The following is a 26,749-nucleotide window of genomic DNA, read 5'->3' on the forward strand; positions in this document are numbered from 1 at the left end:
AAAAAATTCACTGTTTTCCTACATCAGTTCAACATTAGAAGGTTTGTCTTTTTATTTTTTCCAGTTAAAAAACAGTTGGGACTATTATCTCAGTAATAGCTTCCTAAAAAAGACACAGAACAGCAACTTCTCACCCGACTGCAGTTTATATTGTTATACTGGTACGGAATGTTTCTAGGCCTTGACTAAAACCGCTGCTTCTAGCCATCAGCATCGTTTCAGGATGTCTGGTGTGTAGTATTGTCTTCACAAGCTTATCACTTTTCTCAGTAAAAACATTTCTCATTTGTGCTCTTCACACAGAACATAGAAAAGTGATATTACCACCTCTTCGTATGGAGTTTCAGGTTATTTCACAACAAAGTCGAAACATCTGACTACAAGTTCTGAAAGTTCAGTTATGATACAAAGTAGAAATGACCCTCTGAGTGAAAACAACCTTCAGTTTTGTATAGAACAGTGAAACAACATGTGGCTCTTCCTTAATTTCACCTTTCCACAGATAGGAATTATTTGATGAGCAATACTTAACATACATAGCACTGTTCTTCTTGCATGTGCTACAGAACGCCACAGAACTACCAACACCTCTATGGAGGCAGCTATCAATATATTCTCCCCACGGCAGAGAGAGTGCATGTGCGCAAAAGGCAGGCACAAGTGATTTTCCAAAGATTATACCACAAGTACGCAGTAAAACTTGAATAAGACTTGGTATTTTCCAGCTCCTAGTCTTATGCCATTTCTTTTATGCATTGCTGCCTTGATGAAAAGGAAAGTCCATGAAAAGAAAAGCTTCCCAGAAGTCACAGCTATTAGAGTAAAATCAGAAAAACAGGAAAAGAGTTTACATCTATTCAGGGAAAAAAAAAAAAAAAAAAAAAAGAGAACCTACCAGGGAAAAAAAAAACAACCCAAAACCTTATGAAATGTCAACCCATCACATTACATTTGTTTCAGTCGTTGAAAACCAGTGTTCCAGGATACAATTTTTATAAACATGTTTTATTTGTCTTTCTTATACCATTAGAACTGAACTGCTGGCTGTCGTTTCCCTTAAAAGGGGAAATCAATTCAAACACATACTGGTGCTTTTCAAAAGATAGCAATTAAAAGGGCAGCAGCAGCGGGCATTTGAGATTTCTAAAAACCTTCAAGGCTGCAGGAAAGACAAAAGGACATGTGACCAAAAGTGTTATGATTATCCATTAAAGATTTCCATCAGTACCGGCATCAGTTATTTAGGTGATAATACAGCAAGGTCAAGTATTAGTGACAGACAATGTGCACGTCGTAAGGAATGATAGAGAATACCAATCCTTACACACGTCATTGCTATCAGAGAAACTTAAAAGTGTTTCAAAGAGAGATCTAAATACTTCACATCAAATATACAGTGGCCATCCAGATTATATCTCACATTTGTGGCAAAATTTTGTTGAAGTGCCAAATCAAAGCCGCCTTTTTTTTTTCCTTTAAAAAAATAATAATTACACAGTTACATTAGCAGTTATGCAAGCGATCTTAAATCCTTAGCCACAGTAAACAGGGCCCTGGTGACGAGGAGTGCTGCAGCTAAGGGTGCTGCTTCTTCCTCCAAGACTGGCTATAAGCCTACTTGGCTATTTAGGGAAACAGGCATCACTAGCATCTTTAACTGTTCAGTGCTTCAATTTAATAAGAAAAAGCTGAAATGCAGTTGCACTACCAAGCCACACTTCACCTTTTCCATCCTTTTGTGGGAACGTTACGTTTTGCCAACTGGCGCCACAGTAAAATCTTTACGAATTTGCAGATTTTATCCAAATTTGTTACATCACTTTTAAATGTCAGAAGTGAGTCTTTGCTTTTTTCCTGCCACTTCAGTTAACCATGGAGATTGGATCACCCTGAAAATTGCCTTTTTTTGCTTTACTCTTAGCAAGGGTGAGGAATCTGAATCTCATGTGCAAGGCTCAAGATGATGCTTAGGACAGAACATGCAGAGTAAACGTTGTTTCGTTCCTTTCAATATCCAGGTAATATAAAGCTGGCAACTGTAGTCCTGTCATTATGGGTAATGAAAATAGTCCCTTTACAACAAACTTCCTGTAAGGGAGAACAAATAGATAATAACTCTTCTGGTAACATGTATAGTACACTGGCCAGTGTGTTTTTGGCGTTTAACGTAATCCTGTGAATTTGTTTAATTCACTTGCTGAGCATTCATTTGAGGCATCCCTCTGTTTGGTCTTGGGGGCCCTCCACGACCTAGAAAACATACAAAAAGGCTCTTGAATTACACATGAAGTCAGGCGATTTTAAAACAACCTCCTAAAAGCTCTGGTCTACACTGGGTAAGAACTCCCAGGTGTGTATCTAGCCTATATACGGTAATAAAAGCTCCTTCAAATCAAAACTCAACAGTACGTAACCTGTCTTGATAGTTCTCAGCTTTATCCCAGTACTTTTGTTCCCAGAACTACAAAAGCCGTCATCACTTAAAGTAAAAAGTTTTGCAGTAATGTAAGGCAGCACTTGCTTCACTGTATTGTGAAGGTAAGTGTGAGCTAACTAACCGTGATTTAACTTCCATTCTTTCCTGCCTTCATTAAGGAGGAGACTGCCTGTGGCTCACACTCTCAGTACACGAGAATTGTAGGTCACTTGGGGAATCCCTCCTGTTTGCCCACACGCACATCCCTGACAACGAACCTCAAGACTTCTCTTCATTATAGCTGTGCTTCCCAAAACCTGCTCCCAGCTTCACCACAGCTGACACTACAGCGAACTGCAGGCCGCAGCTCCCCACGACAGCGTTTTCAGAACCGAGACAGTCAAGGACAGAACTCCTCAGAAGTGACCGACCACACTGAACTGCGGTTTCACAGACAGTGCAACGTACAGCCTCGAGCTGTCCTTACTGACAGGGCACTCTGGTGGTAACTCAAGATTCTCATGGAAATGGCTGTATCGAGACAGAAGACAGTCTCATCTCCAAAAATCTACTAAAACCAAAAAAAAAGAACTGTGGAAACAGTATTGAAAATAAAACTTTAAAGTTCAACTACAGCCTCACTATGTATGTGGGGGCTTTTTGTTTTGTTTTCTCAGATGAATATGTTGCAAATGCTCTTATGGAGCTACAGGACAATACACTTCCATAAGCTTAAACCACCGATTCTCTAGGACTGAGGATCAGGTGAGTATGGAGGGAAGTTTTGTATCTTCGATCAAAAGAGACCTCCACAACCAATGCAGCAGGAAACCTTTTAGTGCAACATGGTAACATACAATTTTGAAGGCTGACACTCAACTCAAGCCTGGTGTCTGCTTTATAAGCAAGTCTTACCTGTAAACTACTACTGCACCCAGTAAGTAGCTCTCATGCTTAAAACCTCACAAAAAATACCACTTTCCTAAAGCTTTCATCAATATAAGGCAACTACACAGTTCTGCTACATTTAAAGTGTCAAAAACAATTGTTGTTTTAACTTCCCAAAGAATTCCTCATTTGACAGCCAACTAAACTTCCACCCCAAGTTCAATGGATCACAGTGTAATTCAAGTCAGAAGGGACCTCAAGAGGTCCTCCAAGTCCAACCCCTGTTCAAAAGCAGGGTCAACTATGAGGTCAAAGGAAAGTAAGCTTAATTCTTCAACTGTGACCTGCTGAGTAAAGGGTGAGGTCACTTTTTAAATACAGAACTCCAGCAGTTTGATCAAAAAAACCTTCCATTCAGCCCAAATCAATTATTCACTACTCAGGAATTACCTCTAGGAGCTCCCCGAGGTCCACTTTGTCCAGAGCCACGTTTGAAATTCTGTTGATATCCATCCTGAAGCAAAGAAATTAAAAAAATTACAACACAAAACCTGGGCATTTTGTTATGTTTCAGGAAGCTACTAATTGCCAATAAAATAAGGAGCTTTTAAAAGAATAGGCACTGACAAAACACCTCTGACTTCAACACTCAGTTTAAATTAATCTTAGAAAAATAAATTCTTACTCCTACTAGCACTAGCAGGTATAATAAAACGTACAATGACAAATTCTCTCTCCAGTTACATGGGATGTTGTTTCACCTAAATAAGAATTGCAAACAGATGTATTTAGTGTTCAAATTTTTCAAACTACACCGAGGTCAAACAGATGAATTTGCTGAAGGATCAGGCAATAAATGAAGCAAGGTTCTAATGGCAGGATCAAAAATCTGTCATCTCATTTGTTTATAAACACTTGGTTTGGGGATATACAGAAAAAACACATACATTTTTCAGTCAGTCTAAGCTTTAAGCAAACTGAGCATACTTCCTCCAGAACAACAAAATTCTACACAAATTTCAGAGTAACGTATCAGCATTGCAGAAGACAGACAATCCCAACCAAGTCTGATAAGTTAACTGCAGTGGATTTAAGTTCTTAAGTTTCTTTCTCACAAAGCTGTGAAAATATTGAAGAGAAGCTCTTTATAATTCACTCAACCTTGCTCTAGTTACTAGACTAGATCCTTTAGAGATCAATAGTCAATCAGAACCCATCTCACAATTATAACCACCCCTTTAATATTCTACCATTTCTAAGCACCTGTTTAGTACCTGAATTTTTTGTCTTCACTAGCAATAAAAAAAAGTCCTCAGCAAGTTTTCACTAAGAGGTTTGTCTGAGTGCTTTCGCTGACAGTTTTTTTCTTCTACTTCTAGACTGTCACAGCACAAGGGTAGCTTACCCGCTGGTAGTTTGAGTAATCCCGAGGAGCATTGAACTGGGGCTGCGTGTAACCACTGTTTGGAGTGTTGGAAAAAGAGGGACGGTAGCCATCATATCCGCCTACGGAACAGGGGTACAAGTCTTTCACTCGGAAATGATAACCTATTACTACTTCATGCTACCGTATAAAGAAAAGCAGTAACAGCATTTTACCTAAACCTGAGGAAAAACCCCTTTAATCAGCACTGTTACCTGCAAGCCAAGCAAAGGTGTGAAACATCAGTGCTAACGCTACTACAAGAAACAAGAAAGAAAGCCTGGTAAGAACTGGGAGGAGACAGCAATTCAACATCCTTCTCCAGCAATCTGAGGTTTGTTTTACTTAAAAGTCAATTCAGAGCTAAACATAAAAGTAGGATCTAACTGTAACAGCTGTGATCTGCAAGGCCACAACAGCCAACTCGAGCAAGAAGCTACTCCTGAGCCAAGACTCTTCGAGTGCTGGGAACCACAGCCAGGGACAGCTCCAGTCATAACGGTCTAACACTTGGAACCCAGATCAATTTTAAGCAGACCAGTAGTGATCACCGCATTCCCTTCTACAATCAGCTCCGTTTTTATTATACACGTTTCTCCTTTACTCTCCAGCCACGTGAGAGGAAGAGAACACAGCAAAAGCAGACAGCACTGTATCCACTAGTCTGCTCCCAGAACACCTCACAAGCAAGCTGTCTCTCTCCCCTGTTCTAACATACACATCTTTGTAACACTGACAGCTACGTATAATCATCTCCAGGAATAATGAAAGTTTCCTCATTTACCCAGAACTGGTATCATTCCTCTGCTCCTGTCAATTCCCTCAGAGTAAGGACTTTTGGACTTTTTTGTTCTCGTACTCTACACTATCCAGTAGATATCCTATTCTCAATATTATGAAACATGGAACTCTAAAATAGACTGCTTCTGCCACAATTGGAACTAAAAAACATTTTTGAAACACCAATTGGCATTTGAATTCTCCACTTGATAGTCGTGAAATTCTGTTGGGTATTTCAGTGTCAAGCTAACACTAAGCATTCAGCACAGAACAGAAAAAAATGCTTCTTTGTTTACATCCTAGTAGGAAGCCTAAAGAAACACCTACAATTTATGTTGCTTACATTAGCTAAAGCAAGGAGAATTTTTACTACAAGTTTAAATACCTTACAGATCTACTACTACAGTATGAACCCAACAGTAGGTCAGTTTAACACTTGGTACCTTGAGATGGCATTTCCAGAAAGAAGTCAAATGAGAGAGTTTAATGAAGCTGTTTACCTCTAAATCCATTTGCCGGTCCCCTGTAACCGTTCATTAAGCCACGAGCCCCACGTGATCCACCACGAGACACTCCTCGACTGTTATAATAGGGCTGACTGTTACGTGGAAATCCAGTATTCTGCTGGGGAGGTTGCTGGTGGTTACCCGCCACTTGATGAGTCTGGTCCGGGGAACCATGGTAAGTACCGACCACTACGTTGGAATTGGGGGGGGAAAAAAGAAGTATAAAAGTCTGAGTGTGTTTATTTTTGTTCCCATGTGTACTCCCCTCAAACTCAACAGTGGTATTTCAGAGCTTTGAATGAACACATCAACAAACGCTCACTCATTCGAAGAAAAATAATCCTCAGAATTAAGCGTCAAGTTCACTAGTCAGATATCCCACAGTATCAAACCAATCCAGAAATGGTACAGAGCTGATTTCAATCAAGTCAGTGTCAAGAAGTCCCTAGCGTAAGCTCAGCAAAAAGTAGACTGTACAGGCTGAGGGATTCTTTCTATAGGACTTGTAAATCAAAAGAACAGGATGCACAGCTTGAGACTATCTGAACGCTGAAGTGAGGTATGCCGCAACGTCTTCACTTCACAGGAATCGTCAGGAATGCAGCAGATCACAAAAGCAATCTGAGGGTTATAGGCTCAGTGAGTGTAATAAAAGATGGAATTCTGTACGTAAGAGCAAAACAGCTGTAAAATTTAGCCTGATAGCAAATGCTGAAGCAAGATCTCAAATAAAATTTCTAAGCCTAAGTCCCTCTCATATGCAGGAAATCACCCAACAGGGACCACAACTTCACGCAGCCAGAGTGCACTACGGAACTTTTGCATAGATCCTCCTTTCTCCCAGCTTCCCGTCAGTTCTTAGGGAATTCATGAAGTGGTCATCCCTTTGAGTGCTTAACGTGCACAAGTTCTGTCCTAAGGCCACTGCATCTTCTGTGTCTCAACAGTTCCACGTACTGTGACAGTAAGTTAAGCATTTAATACTGCACAGCTCACCTCTGACACCAGCATTCCCCAGGCTGTCCTTCTGCCGTGTGCTACACAGCTCAAAACATGGAGAGATGAACCATGAAAACTTGTTTCTCCCTCTCCTCATCAACCCACCCAACTTGCAACAAAGACAAATCTCAAGATCACAATCAGTTACAGAGAAGGAGGATCAGGCCCTTTCTCCTTACTCCGCCTCCAGTAACTGTCAGTCCTTCACGCCTGTCATCTCTGTCCTGGGTCCCTCACTCAGAACCCCTCTCTGCACCTGCAAATGACATCTCAGTAGGAAGCGAGTGCTGGGAGAAGAACAGCTTTGTACATCAACTGGTTTACTGTTCAGTTGTTTCCTGAAGTTGCTGACTCGGAAACCACCTTGCCTGCTGATGCAAACCACGTCTAACTGATTTTAGCAGAAAGTTCTAGTACTTTGTGGACATCATACCACCCCTGAGCAGCAGTTTGGATTTGCTTTGCTCTCAATTCCAGCTTGCTATATCCTTTTTGAAATGTCATCTCTAACAGTACAAGCTTTTTTTTGTAAAGCAAATTTAAGGATCATCCAACCTTAACATTAGCAGAGCAAGTACTCCACTACACTGTTTTCATCTCTAGGATCATCCTCAATCCTTTTTTGTGTTTTCTGGTTTTTTTTTTTTTTTTTTTTTTTTTTTTTTTTTTTTAAACCCCATGTAAAACTGAACCAGGCAGCAAAATTCTTTTAACAGGTGGAGATACACGTACTGAATTTCACCCACTGGTGGATATTCTAACCGAGACAGAATAACAAAACCTGGTTCTGTGCAGGGGAAAGCTTCTCAAGACTAGGAATATTTGAGAATGTGTGACATGCTTTGCTACATCATCTAGGACTTCACAGTCTCATCATCTGCTCTACTGAGGCTACTGCCATTTCAGGTTTTGCCAAAATAACTTTACCTGTCTGGAGTTGTTCTTGCTGAAGATCCGATTGTTCTACTTGGTGAGGTTGATTGGAGAAACTCTGGTTGTAACTGGCCTGGTACTGGTTTTGCTGCTTAAGGGTTTCTGGCTCATTAACAGGAGGAACAGGTGCATTCATGTTGAATACCTATAATGGTAGAAAAAAACCCTCTCTGGTCCAATCCATTTTTTACAATTCTTCATCACATGCCGTAAAGAAGTATGCCTGAATAACTGAAGACTATTTTATGTAATTACATGACCGATTCCAGTGTTTGTGTAACAACAAAAGGAATGACTACCAAATTTAAGGGATTCAATATTAATTTACTACTTACTGTTTGCATGGATTGGAATGGAGCTGCATTAACATTGATTCCGCTGCTATGCAAAGGCTTGCTAGATCCAGCCTGGAACACCTGTGGCTGGGATGCAGTGGGAAGTGATGATGATGATGGGGTCTGGTCTGCATTCAGTGACATTGAAGCCTAATAATTAAAACAAACAACGTTTAGCAGCTTTTGAACAATAAAAAAAAAATCAACTTAAAGACTTCACTTAAAAAAACCCCAACAATGCCTCAGGTTCACCTCAACAAATGAGCATTTTCTACTTCAGCTGAACAGCCTCATTCCCAACAGCATAATGGGAGAGGAAAAACCTATCAGCCTTCTCCCTCGTGAAACACAACCAGAAGAAACTACAGGGGAAACAAATGAGTTTCTGGGCTAACTGCTGGCCAAGGTAAAAAAAGAAATCACATTTCCTAAGCCAACACCACTGATGCTCACATTCTGATGTTGCATGAACAGACAATCTTGTAAACCAAAAGTCTTACTACGAAGCACTTATGGGTCACAGACTGGCTCAAAATTTTTAAATTAAGCAGAATTGCGGCTCTATCAATAGGTAACTAAAAATGACAAAACTATTTACAAAGAAACATAGACTAACATTTGATCGCACCTGCAAGCAGAGTCCTTCCCACCCCTGTGAAATCTGACTTGCCTGAATCTGGTCAATTGATTCTTTCTGCGGCCGTTGCTCTGTTGTGTGAGAAGGCTGATACATGGGTTGGGAGGCTGTATAACCCTCACTTGTAGAAGAAACCAAGGGAACCTGACAAAATAAACCCCAAAGCCCCCAGAAGTCAGCTGATGCTCACACACAGTTTTACAAAAAGTATCAGAGAACCCTGGAATGAATGGCACTCTCTAGTAAAAGTACGTATTCCAGCAAATCTTTACACCCATTTAAAATAAAGTCCTTCTTAACAAGCAGAGATTTAAGCACCTCATCTCGACATTTATTCTAACATGCTACACCACCCACCCCCAGACTGTATTCTGTGGCTATTTCTGAATCAGCTGGACATGTATTTGCTTTTACTGAGAAATATACTTCTCCTCATTTCCTCAGGCAACCTCAACTACCATAACAATAAAGCTGGGGAAAGACAGAGAGAGATACAAACATACAGAAGCTTCACTGAGAGAACTCCAAGGTCATACAGAAATAGAGAAATGTTTCCAATGGACTGAATTTGCTCATTTTACAGCCTCTGCTCCCCCCTACACATCCACCCCTGTGACATTTCCGGCACAAATAAGGAAATAAAGGACAACCTTGCTTCTATCTAAATTAAAAATACTACCTCACATGGCTTAAGATGAAAGAGAACACTACTAGGCAAAGGTTGACATGTCAAATTATTAGTCCATCTTGAACAGAATGCACAGAGCAACCTGAAGTTAAACTAATGTATTAGAGTAGGACTACACAGAGCAGCCCTCCAAACAAAGTCCTTCCTCTCAGTCATGAAAAAAACCCACTTAAAATTCACCACTGTCACACGGTAGGTGGAAGTCAATTTGTGAAGTGAAAATTGCATCCAGACACTGAATTTGAAGACCGAGGCGAACTCCAGAGACTGAAAGAACCAGTGGTAACTGCTGAGAAGTCCCCACTGGGCCATTAGAATGAGCAGAGGAAACTGCAACTGCTTCCCTGCTCGTGCCTTCAGTTTAAGGGACCTCTAACGAGGAATGCGGGTTCCTCCATAAACTTGCACTTCACCCTTGAAACCCGACAGTTTTCCAAACAGGATAATGCCCGGTAAGACTCCGCTACAGAAAACAGGCAGTAGCTGTGCAGCATAAAAACTGCACAGTAATGCTTGCAGGTGATAACATGGAAGAGACAATGGAGGCAATTTCCCCAAAATCAGAACTTCCAGCTTTTTCCTTGGAGTTTCTCATACAGTTAGGAATTAATCCTATTATAACATCAATCAAGCCTAAAATCAATTTAAAATCCAAAATACAGTTTACTAAACATTTTACCTGTGTAGCTTCTGGTTGCACAGGAACTTGATTAGGCTGGGCAAGTCTCGACTCAGCATGAACTGAAGTAAAATAATTTCACTTATTACATAGTACAAACTTTTTACAAAACACCATTACCATCTCACCCAATTCAGTTATTTGAGAGCTGATCATCATAAAGATGATAAACCCTTTAGCATGGCAGAGCTATACTCAAAATACCAATTACCATTTCCTTGCAAAGTACATTTTTTCCAGTTGTCCAAAACAATCCAGCAATTTCCAAAAGGCTAAGCAAAACTGTACTTTGCCCATTTAAAAAAAAGTTTAAAATCTTTCATATTTCCAAGCAAAACCTAGAAGCAAGTGAGAATCGGAAGACTACAAGCAGCATGCTTCAAAAGTATCATCCCATTTCTGAGAAAAACATACTTCAACAGTAGTGTATTATTACTTGTGATGAGCCTTTTACTACGTCTTGCAGGCCTCCTCAATATTTCTGTTTAGGATTTACCATTACAAACCTGGAGGGCAAACCATTTGTGGCATGTCCAAATTCTGTGCTGGATTCATGGGTTGTGCAGATACAATGGCAGGATCAAGTGTTTGGTTCTCAAACTCCAGCATAGAATCCTGGGAAAAAAAATAAAACCAATAAAACCCAATTACTGTATTTTAAAAATATTAACATTCAGAATACAGAAACGACCAGGTCACAACCAAGGAAGCTTAGTCCAGTCACACAATTGCTGCTTTTACCACACATTTAAATCGATCAAGATATTAAAAATTCCAAAACGTACTTATCACAACAAAAATTCAGGCCATGTGTACAAATTAGAGCTTATCTGACAAAAAGACAACTGGGGGGAGATTTTAATAGCAAGACAGAATCAGCAGCGAACTATTCTTTATCCTAAATTAGCACTTTGTAGGAAGAAACAAAAAAAAGAACATAAGCAGCATATGCCTCATTTGTTACCAAGGTGTCTACTCTTTCTTTGTGGAGGAGGAGAGGCTTTTTCTGATGAATTTCATTATCTCCCAATGCTCTTCTAGTTCTAACTTCAGATGTTCAAAGACAGCCTTCAAGAAGCAATGCAAAAAGTATTTTCTTCACGTGTCAGAGAAGGTTTTCTAACACAAACTTCAGTACTAGCTTACAGAAGGGGTATTTTTTACAGTTGGTCTCACTAAGCAGAGTACACTACGGCACCCCGTGATGCACAACCTCCTGCCTTCTCTGTAGGTTTGCTACAAACAGGAACTGAAAAGGTAAGTAATTTCTTAACTGTACTGTAACAGCAGTACATGTTTGCAGGCTTTGGATGAGATCTTGCCATACAGCTTCCAAGATACTGTATCTTTCAAGTAAGCTACAGCAGACTCTTTAAATCATGACTAACCCTCAGAGAGCGTTGTTTTGTTTCTTTGGTTCTAGCTTCACAGGAGGGTGGGTTCATCATACCTGCATGAAGTTATAGGGGCCCTGCATCTGCGCCATGAGGTCCTGTACTCGCTGTCTTCTTACAAGAGGATCTGCTTGAGCCACAGTAGTGAGCGTGTGAGGTTCAGGAACTGGAGGAGATGTAGCCTGTGTCTGTTGCTGCAGTGAATTTACAACCTAACAAGAAACAAGCAACCAACCGAAATTTCAGCTTAAAGATAACACTGCACAGAAGCGACTCAGTAGTTCTTGAAATTGATTGCTACTGCCTAATTTATTATGGACATCATTACTACAGTGTTCTTGAAGAAAAATACTACATCTTCCTACAGTCATGCCAATACTGGTGGCCAGCTACTGATCCAAGCACTTCACAGGACTGAGAAAGTTCAGACTGTGCTCTATGTTCTCGCCATCTGTTCTTTTCCCCATTACGAACACTTAACAAAAAAGTTGTTCAGTATTACAGGGATTTTTTTAAAGCAGATTTGAGTCAGCAATTTATCAACATATGGAAATCTAAGGAAAGTCAGGGAAGAGTAAGTTTCAGAAATATGCACAGATGGAGAACAATTATTTTCTCATATCCTTCTGGTAAATGGAAGTAGAGTCAAAATTGTTGAGTCGGTCTTAATTCTTCAAAATTTTAAATTTTGATAGCCACGTCTAGACCCGAGCTCTCCACTATTCTCCTAGCTAGCTGATCATGGGCTCGAGAGTACAGCAGGCAGCATCGCGTGAAGGAAAGACTGCAAGACAGCACCGCGGGGGGACACCAGAAGCCCAGCAGCACAGCTCTTCGTGGGAAACAAAGCTCAGATTTACTGGACATACTCCAATATGGCGCACACAAACAAAGGTCTGACAACACTGACATGCTTTCAAATACCACCTTATCAAAGACAGCAACCAGGAGAGCTGAACATGAGCATCTAAGAACATCCATCAAACAGCTTGAACGTAGACAGTTACAAGGATAGTCGAGCTGCACAAAGCAGCACTTTCATGTTCATAACTAGTTTTGCTCTTTAGGCAACTCCTGTAACACAGAAGTGCCATTTTCAATTTGCATTCATGTCAACAACTGTCCTTTAAAAAGATCATTGTCAATAACTTGTCTACTGCTTCTCTACTCCCACGAGCTTTTAGTTATTAATAATCGTCCAGATAAGGTAAGCCTTAAACTTACAGTTGCACAAAACATAAATTAGCATACATGCACCGGAAGGTTCAAAATATTTATGTAAAATATCTGGTTTCTTGTTAGAACTGGAGAAGACAGATTTTTGTACAGCAGTCACGATCAGTGACACAACAGTCCTATTTTAGACCACTTCTATAATCACAGCTCTGAACTTTACACTTGAACTCCTGCTATCCACACTCAAAGCCTGTCAATGTCTTCTAAATTTCTCAAAGAAACCTACGGCATCTTCCAGTACTGCCTACTCCCTGCCCTTGCTCATTTACCAACACTGATTGTATGTCACATTCTACACATGCAACTGCCTCACAAACTCCAACTCTTTCCTTGACCAAATCCCTAACAACCTGCAACACAGAAATAAATATTCTTAAAAACCCCTCTATAAACAAAACTAAAAACCAACCACAACCTACATTCCTCTTCAAGATCCCCTTCAGATCCAAACCCCCGTAGCCATCCAAAGAGAAGCTATTTGACAATCCCATGGAAGTATGCCCTCAGGCTGTCCGCACTACAAAACAAGCACAACTGCTCTGCTGTATGACACAGTCCCCAAAATTCCAACTATGGACTGTTTCCAAACCAAGAATTCAGCCCTGTGAGTGGAAAAATTTTTTCTGTAAATGTTATTTCAAGCACATGTATAGACCTCTTGCAAATTACAAAGTTTTAAAAATGAAAGTTAAGAAAAAAAGCCAGCTGGATGACTAAGTGAAACTCGAGAGGTAAAATCAGCAGCTACTCAGCTCCTACATAATTGTTACAAATGTTCAATTATTTGAAGTCAAAGTCACTCATAACAATTCGGTATCTTCACGAAAAAACAAGTTGATGGAATGACCAAGAACACAGAACAGGGACAAGATTTTATCAAATGTTTTCCTTTTTCACTGATAAGGAACTCTTATGGGCCTATTCCTTTAGTCTTATTATCACGACCAGGTACTTTGACCTACTATAATCGTAGCAGGATAAAACTACTAAAAAAATTTCAAATTTTACTTATGAAGTTCCCAACGGACAGGAGATATAGTTCTAAACTTAGCTTTCTAACAGTCTGTTGCATGAAAATGGTACAGTCGACTCAAATATAAGCATCATTAGTCAAAAAGCAACTTATTACCCAACCATGTATCTCCAATCACCTTGGGGGCACAGCAGCAAGGTGAAACTTTTCTTTTAGGAGAGCTGAACCCCTCTGCAGAATAGTATTTGACTCCTCACCTTCTGACACCCTGCTCCCTGTCCCCTCGCCCCTTGACCTTCTCAGTAGGCAGAGCTGCCCAGGCACAATCAGAGAGGAACGACAGGGTACAGAAGGCCGAGGGAAAGAAGAGGAGGTAAAAACAGGAGTTCAGACAGATCACAAACCAACCAGAATGAACTTGTATACTGGCAGTCACAGAACAAAGCTTCCAATTCTACACAAAATACACATACATCCACCCAACCAAAGTGCCATAATCTAAGACACAGAGAACTCTGTATACAAGCAGATTCAGGTACTTACTACAAAGGAAATGGTTAAAAAAATAAATTGATCTATCAAACAATAAACTACACCCCCCCCCCTCCACAACAACAAAACCCCACAAATAAAATCCTCACTGTTACCACTAAAGGACATCTCCACCAAAAATAAAACAACATATAATCCAAATGCAAATACAGTTTGAAAATCCACAAGCAAATTCTTTAGTTTAAAACTTATGGCAGTCCCATTCAGAAACGTCATTGTGAGACCCCACCATTTCTCGACCTATAAACATACCATTCCACAGAAATCTAGTATCAGATCTACTCGAGGGTTACTGAAAAAGAAACCAATTTGTATAGCCTTCCTCTTCATAAACAAGTATGGAAGTCTTCTGCATAAATGTTCTCTTTCAGAATGTTATCAGCTTCCAAAACTAACGGCTACCAGTCACACCTCCTGCTACACTAACGGCCCAACTGCCCTGAGCTGAAGAGCACAAAGGCTCTATACAATGTCTATCACCATCTTCCCGCAGCCAACTCAGTTGCAGTTCCATGAGAAATGGAATTCGAGTGCCAGTGAAGAACAGCAAGAGTAATTTCAAAGACAGTTATTCTCAATTTCCCCTTTTTGTGTTAAATCTGAGAAAATAAGGTTCTTAATTATGAAGAAGCAGTCTTCAACTCTGCATTTGTCTAAATTGCTCATTTGTTACATACTCCAAGAAACTGGGACAGAAAGGACAACGGCAGTGTATACCCCTTGTATTGTTCTATAGAAACAAAGCTGATGCAATCCAGATTTAGCTGACTGGTAAAGACGTGTGGAAAATTCGGAGTTTCTGAAGGCAGTCCGATACAAAACTACAGCCTGAATTCTTTCACCATGCTAACACAGTTACTGCGTATTATTATCATTATTCCCACGAGGAAGCATCTGAGTTTTCAACTGTGCAAGACACAACCTTGCAGCTGAAGGGCAGAGGGAAGCACAACAGGCTTCAATCGTAAGAACATCCCATCTTTGTCCACACCACTTGTACTGATAATTACAGAGCACTGAACCTCTAAGCTACTCTGGATGCTCAGTAGAAACACAGATGTAATCTGGGTATAATTCAAGACAGATTGAAGTCAATCAAGCATTAACTTTAAAATACTTTGTCTTGTAAGAATAGCCCAATCAATACCCTAATAGCCTCCACAACCCCAATGTGTCATTTTGGAGGATTTCTTCATTTTTAAAAGAGATTTCTTAAACCACATTCAACAGCAGTGATATTTTAGGGGGTTTTAAGTAAGGTACTGGAATACTGTGACAAGACACTACCAAAATCATTCATGTATATGGCAAAGTTGTGCAGTTACTTCTAGAAGCCTCACACCCAGCATAAGTATTACTAAATCTCTCAGTGATGTTCAACACACAAGACAGGAATCTCAGCCACACTCAATGTAAAATCATGCAGATTAGATAATCAGATCCAAATGGCTGCTCTCTTTTTCACCACTTGAAGAGATGATGAACACTTACTCCAGTCTACGCTAGAAGTGCCTGTGAGACACCAAGGAAGAGAGTCTAAAAAACCGACCATCTGTAATTTGCTGCTGCAGAAGGCCAAACTGATTCAAAAATTAAGTCTGCAGCACCTGGAAGATGCTGCTCATACCTATTCCTAACAGATGGACACAACCCAAGTTCCAACATGTCAAACATCTGAATGACTCCATGTGACTTGTCCCTTCCAGTACATGAAGAACACAAATTCTAGTATAATAAAATGATGGACTTGTAAATGTAGTTAAGTCTAGAGTTTAAATTACTAAACCGGGAATGGATCCCAATAGCAACATACCACAAACATCAAAAGCGAACAATCACTCAACTGCAAAGTAGTAATACGTTAAATACTTGAAGAACTCTAGTTCTTGAAAGCAGACATGTACATACAAGCATATTTTAACATCAAATTATGTGCATGTGCAATTTGAAGTAGGTCTTAGTTGCGATACTGATTTTCAGCTCCCTCTCCATGGAATTGCTCAATGAAACACACAATTATGCCGTGCTGTCAGCAGCTGAAGTTCTACATTTGCAGCAAAGTCCTCTTTAAAAAAAAAAAAAAAAAAATCATCTTTCAAGTCTTTTTAAGCCTAAGACTTAAGTCACATTTTCCCAAGCAAGCCACTATGGAACAAAAGCAAGTTCTCTGCAAACTTAGCCAGCCTGCACAGCTTTTATTTTAGGTATTCCTGAGCTATGTATGTGATTGAAGAATGAGTAGCGACTCCAAGCCTACTTAAATATATGTGGTTTTATATATATTGGGGGAGAAGCAACACTAAAACCTATCATGAATTGCGAGTCAGTGGAAACAGGGATTGCAATTTTACCTGCAGTACACAAGATCTTACCTCAACCGTTTCAACTGTCCACTCATCTACCTGTTCCTTCTCACTACTGCTGAACTGAGTCTCTGCCATGAATTGTCTGTTTACATACTAAAATAAAAATAAGAAAGGGTATGAAAGTAAAAGTAAGTGGCATTAAAGCTATATAAAATGACAATCTTTCCAGTGAGTAATACCTCAGTTGATTCAACTTCAGTCGGTTCAGTAAACTCTTCCGCTGGATCAGGTTCTGTAAGAGAAATACACCATTTACGTAAAAGACCAACAAACCACATGTTACAGACCTAGAAGATATAAAGTTAGATGAAAATGCCTCCCCCAGTAAAAGTGGAATTTTGAAGAAGTCTAACACTTTTTTGCAGTAGTCACTTATCAAAAACATCTACTTTAAAGAAGCATCCTGGGCTATTAGTATGCAGGAAGCACGGCTAGGTATATGAACAAACTGACACACATTTACTCCTGAATGACATTAAAACCCAGTATTAGAAGCTTGCTATACAGTAAGGAAGGAGTCAACTCGTTACACAGCTTCAAGAGGATGGGATTTTGATTAGATCTGAAACTAGAGCCTCAATATTGCTGACTTGTAAAGTATCTGCTGGTTCAGAAACAAACCTACCATTACAAGGTAGACAGAGAAAAAACTTGAGTTTCAGAATGAAGAAAACACAATGTCAGTATATCGACAGATAATTAGCAGCAAAGATTCTCAGTTTATAATTTAAAAAAATCACATTAAATTATTGCTAGGAAGAGTTATGTTCAACTACTCCAAATTCCAATTTTCTCCACAACATATTCAAAAGCAAAAAAGGTCACGAACTTTTTCTTAAAGTCTGGTACCATATTCTCGAGTTTAAGTCTGTAAGCATATTCTTTGCTTTAAAAACTTTTCCCTTCTAACAAAGGATTAAACTGATGGGAACCACTGAAAAATGGAAAAGCCTCAGGCAACCAGAACTGTAATCTGGTTTCAATACCACAGACGAACAAAATGCTGTTTATAAATCATAATGAGAAGTTCTACAGGAAAACAAAATACAAAAGACGTTTGCAATAATTTTCATTTGCATAAACCTGCTTCTAAATAACTTCATTGTTCAACAGCTTTCTTATTTCAGCAAGCGATATCTTCGTTGCACAAATGCCGAAATGTGTGTTCAAAACCAAGTACTACTGACTTCATTCCTTCACTCAGCTGAAGCTCCACTCCCGTCCTTGCACGGGACGGAAGGTGTTTGCAGTGTGATCGCTGGAAAGCGTTACAGTCCCTGCACAGAAGCAGCTGGCAAGAGTCAGCCTTACTGAACTCCTCTGGCACACACCTCTGCTTTTCTGGCTCAGAGCAGGGCTGAGAGAACGCCTGCCTGCCCTCTACACGCTGCATGGCCAGACATACCCGATCATCAAGCAGTGACATTTCTATTCAAAACACTAGTACACCTGAAGAATTCTGACAGGCGGTTTTTGTGCTTAAAACTGCATTTGCAATTTAATCGTTCTGACGAATCCAAAGAGACAAGACAATGCAACACAAACGAGGACAGTATCACAAGGCATCGTCATATTCTTACCAGCTTCTGCTACAGTGTCTTCTACTGCAGGTGCAGTTGCTGCCTCTTCCTCCTCACATAACCCGTTCTGATGGTTATGGGTGCTATCAAAGTAACTAGTTTGCAGAATACGTTCAACAATCTCCTTCAGCGCTTTATCTAGGAAAATGGAAGAAGTTAAAGATTAACAGTAACTCAATCCTAATTATCTTTTCCTTCCTTCCCAAAGATCCCACAGAAATATTACCACCCTTTTGCTAGGAAGAGGTTGCTGCCCCAAGCTAGTCCACAGACACTTATGTTACAGAATTACCTCTGTCTTACTGGGTCCTATTACATAAATCAATAAATAATCCACTTTCATTCAGAAAAATCAGATGGGTAAGGAGAATCTTAAGATTATACAATATTCTTCAGAAGATCTGTGAAACGCTTCAAAGTGAGGTAAAGTTTATGAATTTAATTACCATCCTTTTATTCCTGCTATTTCAAAGAAAAATAATCCCTGGTTGCTTAGTTTTCCTTCTGGAAAGTTTTAGAAACTCACTTAGGTTTCAACTGTAACTGATTTATTTGCAATTTTCTCATTAAAAAAAACTTACTTTTAAGTCAATTTCTTACAGAACAACTGTCAGTTCAAATTTACACAGGTAAGACCTTCATGAAGGTTCTTCCCCTGAGGCGAAGTGGCTCAGAACGGCCCTTGTAAGTGAAACAAGCACAAGCTCGCACTCAGTGCCTCAGATGAACGCTGTGGTGTCTTAACCCAAACCCAACCAGCCACACTGGCAAGGCAGCGTTACCGACTGTCTGGGCCAAAACCAAACAGACTCAAAATGGAAAATTCACGCCGCATGTCGGGGAAGTAATAATCACCGGATGAATGGATACATGCGTAGAGAAGAGCACAGACACATTAACATTCATCACTGTTATAAAATAAAGCAAAGCAGCAACGGCTGCCAACAGCATCCTGGCATCCAAATACCCAGCCCAGCTTCATCCAGCACGTGAATGACTACATCTCCAGCAGCACACATCAGCTCTCTCCTGAAGACTATCCCCCTACCTTCTCCTTCCTCCACCTCTTCAAAAAATGAGTGGTACATATCTTTGGGCTCTCACAATCATTTCAGACTTGCAGAACAAATTTTAATTAAAAAATACTAACTGGGTACCTCCTCATAAAATTTCATTTTGACAATATAAACAATGTAAGTTCTGCCACAAACAAGGAAAATCTTATTACCATTAAGGCCACAGGATCTTATAACCTCTTGTGTATCACTGCTCAAGAAAGCAAGTTAGATAATCGTGCAATACTGTCATTTCACTTTCCATGAACAGAACACAAAAAAAACCCCTTCCAACAGCTCACTATTACTCTAATACAATATGGATAATTGGGTTTTGGTTTTTTTGTTTGGTTGGTTTTTTAGGGGTTTTTTTGGGTTTTTTTGTTTGTTTGTTTTTTTAAACGGGGGAAAGTTGTTAGCCATTTTACCTACAAAAAAGGATTATCTTCCCTAAAACTTCCTATTTATTTCCAATAGACACTTAAAAAATTCCCCATGACAAAGACAACTGCCTAGCAGAGCCATTTCCTTAAGGTCTAATGTTAGAAGGTATGTATTTGTGAAAATTTACATTTCTGCAAGCAAGCAGCCCGTCTGCATGATCACACCCTGATTTACAGTTACTCAATCAAAACAGGGTAAAACCAGAAGCTTTTTGCAGGAGACAAGGGGGAGCAGAACATCACCCTAAATAAGGCCATGCCAGTTTATGTATCAGATCACATTATTGGCAGAGCTCCTCGTTCACACACATTTCCAGAAAAATAGGAATTGCTACTAGTCACCACCAGCAGCAGAATACTGCTGAAACAGCAGGAACAGACTAAGCTTAAATACCGAGTAATGCTGCCTCAGTAAAAAAAAAAAAAAAAACCACCCCCCAAAAAAACAAACCACTGCACAAAGTTCCCACTTCAGTACATTATTCCGTTACAGTCCAGCTAAGGTCTAAAAAACCTAAAAACTCAAAGATAATGAACTGCCAAAGTTCTCTCGTATCAGACATTGTATTTTAGTTCAAGTACAAACTCCATGTGCCGCCTTTTACCATAGAGACTATACTTACAGGTTGTTCCACAAACTGTTTTTTCCTTCCCTTCCAGTAAGTCCCACAGGTGAACAGATGCTTGCTCATACTGCTCATTCAACCTTAAAAAAAAATACTTAGTAAGTCAATTTCTTACCAAGTCTTTAACTAACAACAGCCAAATACATTGCTAACTGACAACTATAAAGAAAACTGTACTGTAAGCCTACCTCATGTTCATGTCTCTTTCAGGGTAAACTAGCTTGTAAAACTCATCCAGCATTGTCAGTTCCTCCTCTGTCAGCACTGGTACTCCATTTGATCCTTGTTTCAAGTCATTGCGCACTTCATCATCACCCAACTTGTCCAAAATAAACTGCAGCTCTAGTACAGTCTTTAAACGCTTCTGCTCAGCTTCTTCTCGCATCAGCTGCTCCCTGCGAGCTGTCTTTTTTATTGTTTTCTGGATCTGTTTAAAATGAAAAGAAATTTTAAATTGCTTAAAACTTGCATTCTATAGTGAACTCAGAGGGGAAAAAAAATAGATTTGAAATTCCTTTTATTGATAAGTAGAGGCGGACATTGGTGTTGAACTGCCACTTATCAATCTCATGTTACAGCAGAATAACCTGTGAAATTTGAAGTGTATCTTTTAAGCAGGGTCAAAATCCTACAAATTAAGACAAACCTTGGATCATATTGGATCCAGATCACATTCTTACCTGAACTCTGTACTTTCCTGCATGACTTACAAGCAGTTCAGTCAAGTAACTGCAGTTATCATACCTAAACCTTTGGACACAAATGTGTAACTTGAAACAAGCCCAGCTTGCTACTATCTGCTTCCTTTATGAATTTTTCTGTAGGAACCAAGTGATTTTGATCTAGACTAAAGTGGCAAAAACGTACAAAATGAAGTACCTCCGAAACAAACATTGTGGCTATTTAGAACTTCTGGCTTCCACAGCTCAAGAAGGACTTTCAGCAATTAGAAAAGGTACAGAGAAGGCCAGCTCAACTGGTAAGTGGACAGAGCAGCTGCCTTACGAGCAGAGCCTAAGTCTTGGGTTCTTGAATTTAGAGGAGTAAGGGTGATCCAGATTTTTCACCAAGGCCAGACAACACGAACAGAACAGTTATTCACCACATCCCACGACAGTAGGAGGCATGTATTGAAACTATTAGGAGACTGACTTAAAACAGATAAATAAAAGTCCTCTTGTTTCTTACACACTACGGGAGGGAACTCATGGAATGCTTTGCCATGAAAGGCTGGGGAGATAAGACAGTATCAGCAAGTTCAAAAAGGATTTCAATAAATTCTTGGACATGACGTCCACAGACAGACCCTGAAGGGAATGGTAATACACCTACTGTCTAAAATTCTCCGTTTGAGGATCACAGATGCTGGAACGGAACAGATGACAGATAATCAACAGCCTTGTACTCTGCATAGTACCTTCTGTGACTGCTGTCATAATACTGGTCTAAATGCACCACTAGTCTAAACCTACAAGACATTTCTTCCATTCTTGTTCTTAATCCCTGCATCTAGCATCGAAAATTCAGCTTGCTCGCTTTGTAACTACACAAACCTTTAATCTTCTCTTTCGAAAAACGTAACTCGTGACAGTAACTTTCTCCGTCTGAAACACCTAATCGTCTTTTTTAAAATCAAAGACCTATCCTAAAATCAACTGTACGAGAACTAACTCCAGTCAGGAAAAACTGCAACCAAGTTTGAAAAGCAGAGCACCAACTTGTTACTCCAGGATTCACTTGCTTTTTTTAGCGGTCAGCTGACCAGGGAAACACTTCAGGATGAACCTGTCCCAAGAAGAAAGTTCTTCATTACTAACATTCCGCAAACATACAGGGAACCCTGACCTGAGAAACGCAAAGGAATGGCTTGGCTTAGAGGCCTGCAAATTTCCAACCACATCAACTGTAGCAAATGGCTTATAATGCGAGGATGCTGATGCCCTCCAAATTATCACATAGTCTGTTCACAAACTAAATACGCTCGTTAGATCAGTCTGCTGCGCTAACACCAGCTGCACAATGAATTCGACCAATGTGGCTGCTCTTTCCGTAACTCATTAACTGTATAACCACATTTAGAATCTTCCAGTCCTGGAGAAGGGGTTACACTTTCAGCTTGCCCCAGAATTAATCCTTCCTTGCAGTAATACCGCAGAGGTCTAAAGCGTGTCTTTTTGTTCACAGCTCTTGGCACAACAATTAAAGCAAAGCTGTTCAGATAACTGGAACTGTCTGTTGGAGTTCTAGAATTTATTCTTGATTACACTGTTATTTTACAGCCCTGATAAAACACCAACCCAAAAGATCACCAGTTTTACTAGTATTCAGTTACCTTATTCTTTACAAAAAATAGTATTAGTCTTGTCTCATACTGTAGCTTGAGACTGTATTTGCAGTTAACAAGACAGGAAGAATCTTGAAAAAGGAACTGCAGCGATATCTTCAGCTGCTGAGACTTTATACCCTACACTAATATACAGAAACAAAAATCCTCAACCACTCGCCAGAGAGAAGCACACCTGTGAAATCTTACTACTTTTAAGAAAACGTTACTATTGGCAGTAGGTGGCTGTCTATCCTGTTGCATGACACGCCTCTTTTGTGATGACACCGTTTTCAACAGTTACGTTTTGTCAGAAAATGACATTATTTTTGTCCCCATACATTTATGTAGTCCATCAGAAAAAATCTTTTAGGAACAGTCTTCAGAAAACCTGACACAAACTAGTACATAGAGTGAAAGGAAACAGACATAGAAGAAATCCTGAGCGTTTCACCTCTGAACAGAGGCGACTCGCACCTCCTATTGCTGAAAGGGAGTTTAAAGCCCAAGCGCCTGAAGAGCCTACATGGCACCGCTCGCTCTTTACTTACATCTTGGCTCAGAGCCATAAAACTCCTCTGCAGTTCTTTAGCAAATTCCAGATTATTTGTCACTTCCTGGTATTTTGACACCGCATCCTTAAAAAGAAAGAAAAGGAAACACAAAAGTAAACCATCACCAATATAACAAAATACATACGTCCAACAAACAAACTTTTAGTTCCTAAGTGAGACACAGCATCCCCGAATGGGACTGCAACAATGTTAAGTCAAATTTTGATCTTCACTGGTCAAAATATAGAAAATACTTGTGCATGTCTTTAGGGCCTCTAGTTCCTCAGATAAACATGCTAAAGCATATGCATATACATGCTCACAGGCATGACGTACTATTTTAACATCTGGCTTTAGCCAGTTTCTGACAAAAACGAGCTGGCAGGCTGGAGAAACAGGAGAGAAGGGCTATCTGGTAACTCAAAACTGCTCCAGATATAAAGGCTTGAGAATTAACACATTGCTATCATGAGTCAGAGCCAAAATCAAAATGCTATGCAGAGCATAACATTCCCTTCTTCAGAAATCTTTATTTGCTATTTTCTTAAAATATTCTGATTTGCACCGAAGCAATCTAAACTCCCTAACCCGCTTTGCAGGTACTGAGACGTTACAAAGAATCGAATCAGGGGAAAAAAAAAATTGCTGAGACACACTCCTGCTGTGACAAAATTAATAATGGATATGTTCTTGGTAAGAACAATGGAGCCAAAGAAAAGGTAAGGTCCTGCTTTCTTAGCTGATTTATAGAAGCAGAAGACGCAAGTAAAAATAACAAATACTTTAAGCATTTCTTCAACCAATAAAAGATTTTTATCTTTATGAAGTGTGGAAGTCAGGCTGTGGTCTTTATAAAACTCACTCATGAGCTTCCCTCCTCAATATGAAATTTCAGTTATCTTCCCTGCTCATCAAACAGGAAACTTACCATGGTTTATTTTCACAACATGCCATTAAAAAATAAAAATACACAGACCAGTTGGCACACAAGAACCAAACTGAAGCCCAGACATATGAAAAGATCACATGGACCAAGGGAAAGAACTAATTCTTTTAATTGTGAACAGCTGCAATAGTTCAAGTACATTTTTTTTCTCTTCGCATTTTTCAATGTAAAAAATTATGAACAAAACATTGTTGATTACTGAGCATCTGGTAATCCCTTTATCAATGTGCATGTTTGCATCGTACAACTGAATTTAATTGGGCACTTGCTTTATGTTTACTACAACTGGAAAACGGCTGTTCAGTCAAACTCTACAATAACGTACTTTAAGAACCAGCCCCAACATGGAAGCAAGCAGGACACATCCACTAAGTCCAGCTTATCGAGAGCGTCGCATCTGCTGCGCTGGTAGCTGTGATATACCCACGGACGCAGCTTATTTTCAAAGGCCTCGGTCTAAGCCACCTCTCTAACCAGACTGCACAGTATTTACAAGCCACCACCAAGTGACTAAGCTCCTTAAGTTCTCCCTGGGCACATTTTCTGCAAAGAAAAGGATGATGTCCAGAGAACCTCAAAGCTATCACTTAGTTCTTTCAACAGTCCTAGGTTATAACGTACGCCAATTTTCATGACAGTTTATTTAGAACCTACCCTCAACAAGCATAAAGCCTTACAACACGTTCATCTACCTCTTCTTTCAGTTTTTAAGTAACAGAAAAATTGAGATGTTCTAGGCAATAAAAAACTGAGGCCAAGTCAGAGCCCAGAGGAATCTAGCTTTCAACGAGGGGAAAGGGGAAGCGAAATTCATCCCCTCCTTCCCCACCAAGATCACAGAACAATTTAACAGAGATCTAGCCAGTATTTTTTTTTCTTTTTACCAGTTGATCTTGATTCAGACGTTCTCCCTTGTTCATTCGTTCCTGGTAATCATCAAGTTTGCTCTGAAAAGAAAGAAAAATGCTATTATGAAGAGCCAAAATCAGGTTACTGATTTTTTTCTACTTGTGCGAACAAAACCTGTACTGTAATGCTACAGTCAACACAGACTGCAACATGTTACGCAAGCACTCAATTGTCACGTAGAAATAGTACCCGAGAAAAATTGTCCTCTGGGTTAAAAAAAAGTAAATACTTCCCTAAGAGACAAATACTTTAACCTTGTTTGTTTGGCTATCAGGGTAAGTCTTCATGACTACTCTTAAATTCTGAGGAAATACACATTCCTCCTAATGAGGTAAGCACACTCAATGCACATTTCCTTCAGCACAAATAACAGAGAGCTGAACTCCGTTCTGAGTCAGAGCTTATTACCAACTTATCACTAAAATACCAAAAACACGACTGCAAAAAAACACTGTCAATGCTATTAAGATTCAGAACTGTAATTTGCAGTTGCATCAGTGAAGATAGTTTTAAAGAATTTAAAACAGTTTCTAATCCTTTGTGCAAGAATGCCCACCAACACAATTCGTATTAATAGCTCAAAAACAATTCTGTTCAAAAGCATTAAGATTTCTTTTTCATGAGAACAAACTCAAAAAGGAACCATTAAGTGAATTTTCAGCAGGATCCATTCTCTAATCTACTTAAATACAAAACCATGCAAAACACTGACATTAGGCAAAAGCAGGTAATACTTCTGCAGGCCCAAGTGACAAAAATTATACAGGCCAAGTAGAAAGGCTCTTAGGAAGGAAGCAAAGCCTTTAAGAATAACATACCTAACTATTAAGCTCTAATTTTCCAACATTTCTGTACTATCACATATGATCTTTTTTTAAATGAAATTTGCCTTGATCATATTAAAAGAAAGCTATTTAAGTGAATGCTTAACAGTTATCTTCCCAATCTAGCATAACAACAACATGAAAAGGAAAGCAAACAGCAACACTTCCTTTTGAAGGTAAAAGAATTAAAACCCTAATGCAACCATTGTTTCAGAGTTTGTATTTGCCACTGAGTGACAGGGTTTGGGTTTTTTTGCCATTGATCTTTGGTTTTTACTATTTTTGTTTCAGGAAATGTCAGTTAAAAGATTATACTGATATTTTCCTAGCTAATTCAACTTCCATGCTCAATCTCCAAATTGAGCCTTTTGGCAAGATGACGGTCTGTGAAACAGTTCAACAAGCAAGCTCCTCTTACAAGGTATTTGATGCCCAGCACCACTTAGTGAAACCCAGAACCGCCCTTACAAGACTTGGTCCTTTTGATGTCACCCAGCACCAACACTTTATTTCTCTGGAAATCCTACAGGTTAGATACAAGACAACTACTTCATCTTTCAGTGTCAGTGATGGCCTAGGCAAAGTCAAAGAACTACAAACTTCCCGAGCTCCAAAAATGTATTACTGGGCATTTCATGCTGGGGACAGACACTAGGAGGATAACAGACGACAAACACAGCAACC

At 39.6% G+C, this 26,749-nt stretch overlaps 1 protein-coding gene across 4 annotated transcripts in view; it reads right to left on the bottom strand.

Annotated features, from left to right (window-relative positions):
- Positions 1-984: 984 nt before the first annotated feature.
- Positions 985-26,749, bottom strand: part of CAPRIN1 (cell cycle associated protein 1) — a 33,817-nt gene continuing 8,052 nt past the window's right edge. The window contains exons 2-19 of one of the 4 annotated variants that reach the window (XR_015183840.1): positions 25,217-25,279; positions 23,384-23,470; positions 20,698-20,936; positions 20,507-20,589; positions 18,386-18,523; positions 16,985-17,037; positions 16,812-16,898; positions 11,735-11,890; positions 10,791-10,899; positions 10,285-10,346; positions 8,951-9,061; positions 8,281-8,430; positions 7,940-8,090; positions 6,008-6,202; positions 4,710-4,810; positions 3,755-3,818; positions 2,695-2,984; positions 2,215-2,250 (exon numbers count right to left, since the gene is read on the bottom strand). Coding sequence is in view for 3 of the 4 variants with exons in the window: in XM_086472096.1 (XP_086328222.1) it covers positions 2,186-2,250; positions 3,755-3,818; positions 4,710-4,810; positions 6,008-6,202; positions 7,940-8,090; positions 8,281-8,430; positions 8,951-9,061; positions 10,285-10,346; positions 10,791-10,899; positions 11,735-11,890; positions 16,812-16,898; positions 16,985-17,037; positions 18,386-18,523; positions 20,507-20,589; positions 20,698-20,936; positions 23,384-23,470; positions 25,217-25,279 (1,914 nt within the window). In the remaining variant the exon portion in view is untranslated. Of the gene's footprint in view, positions 2,251-2,694; positions 2,985-3,754; positions 3,819-4,709; positions 4,811-6,007; positions 6,203-7,939; positions 8,091-8,280; positions 8,431-8,950; positions 9,062-10,284; positions 10,347-10,790; positions 10,900-11,734; positions 11,891-16,811; positions 16,899-16,984; positions 17,038-18,385; positions 18,524-20,506; positions 20,590-20,697; positions 20,937-22,227; positions 22,248-23,383; positions 23,471-25,216; positions 25,280-26,749 lie in introns of those variants that run through there. The other 3 variants (XM_086472096.1, XM_086472098.1, XM_086472099.1) reach the window with 3 other exon arrangements.

Source organism: Leptosomus discolor, chromosome 12, assembly GCF_034619465.1.
Source record: "Leptosomus discolor isolate bLepDis1 chromosome 12, bLepDis1.hap2, whole genome shotgun sequence".
In the NCBI taxonomy this organism is placed as follows: Eukaryota; Metazoa; Chordata; class Aves; order Leptosomiformes; family Leptosomidae; genus Leptosomus; species Leptosomus discolor.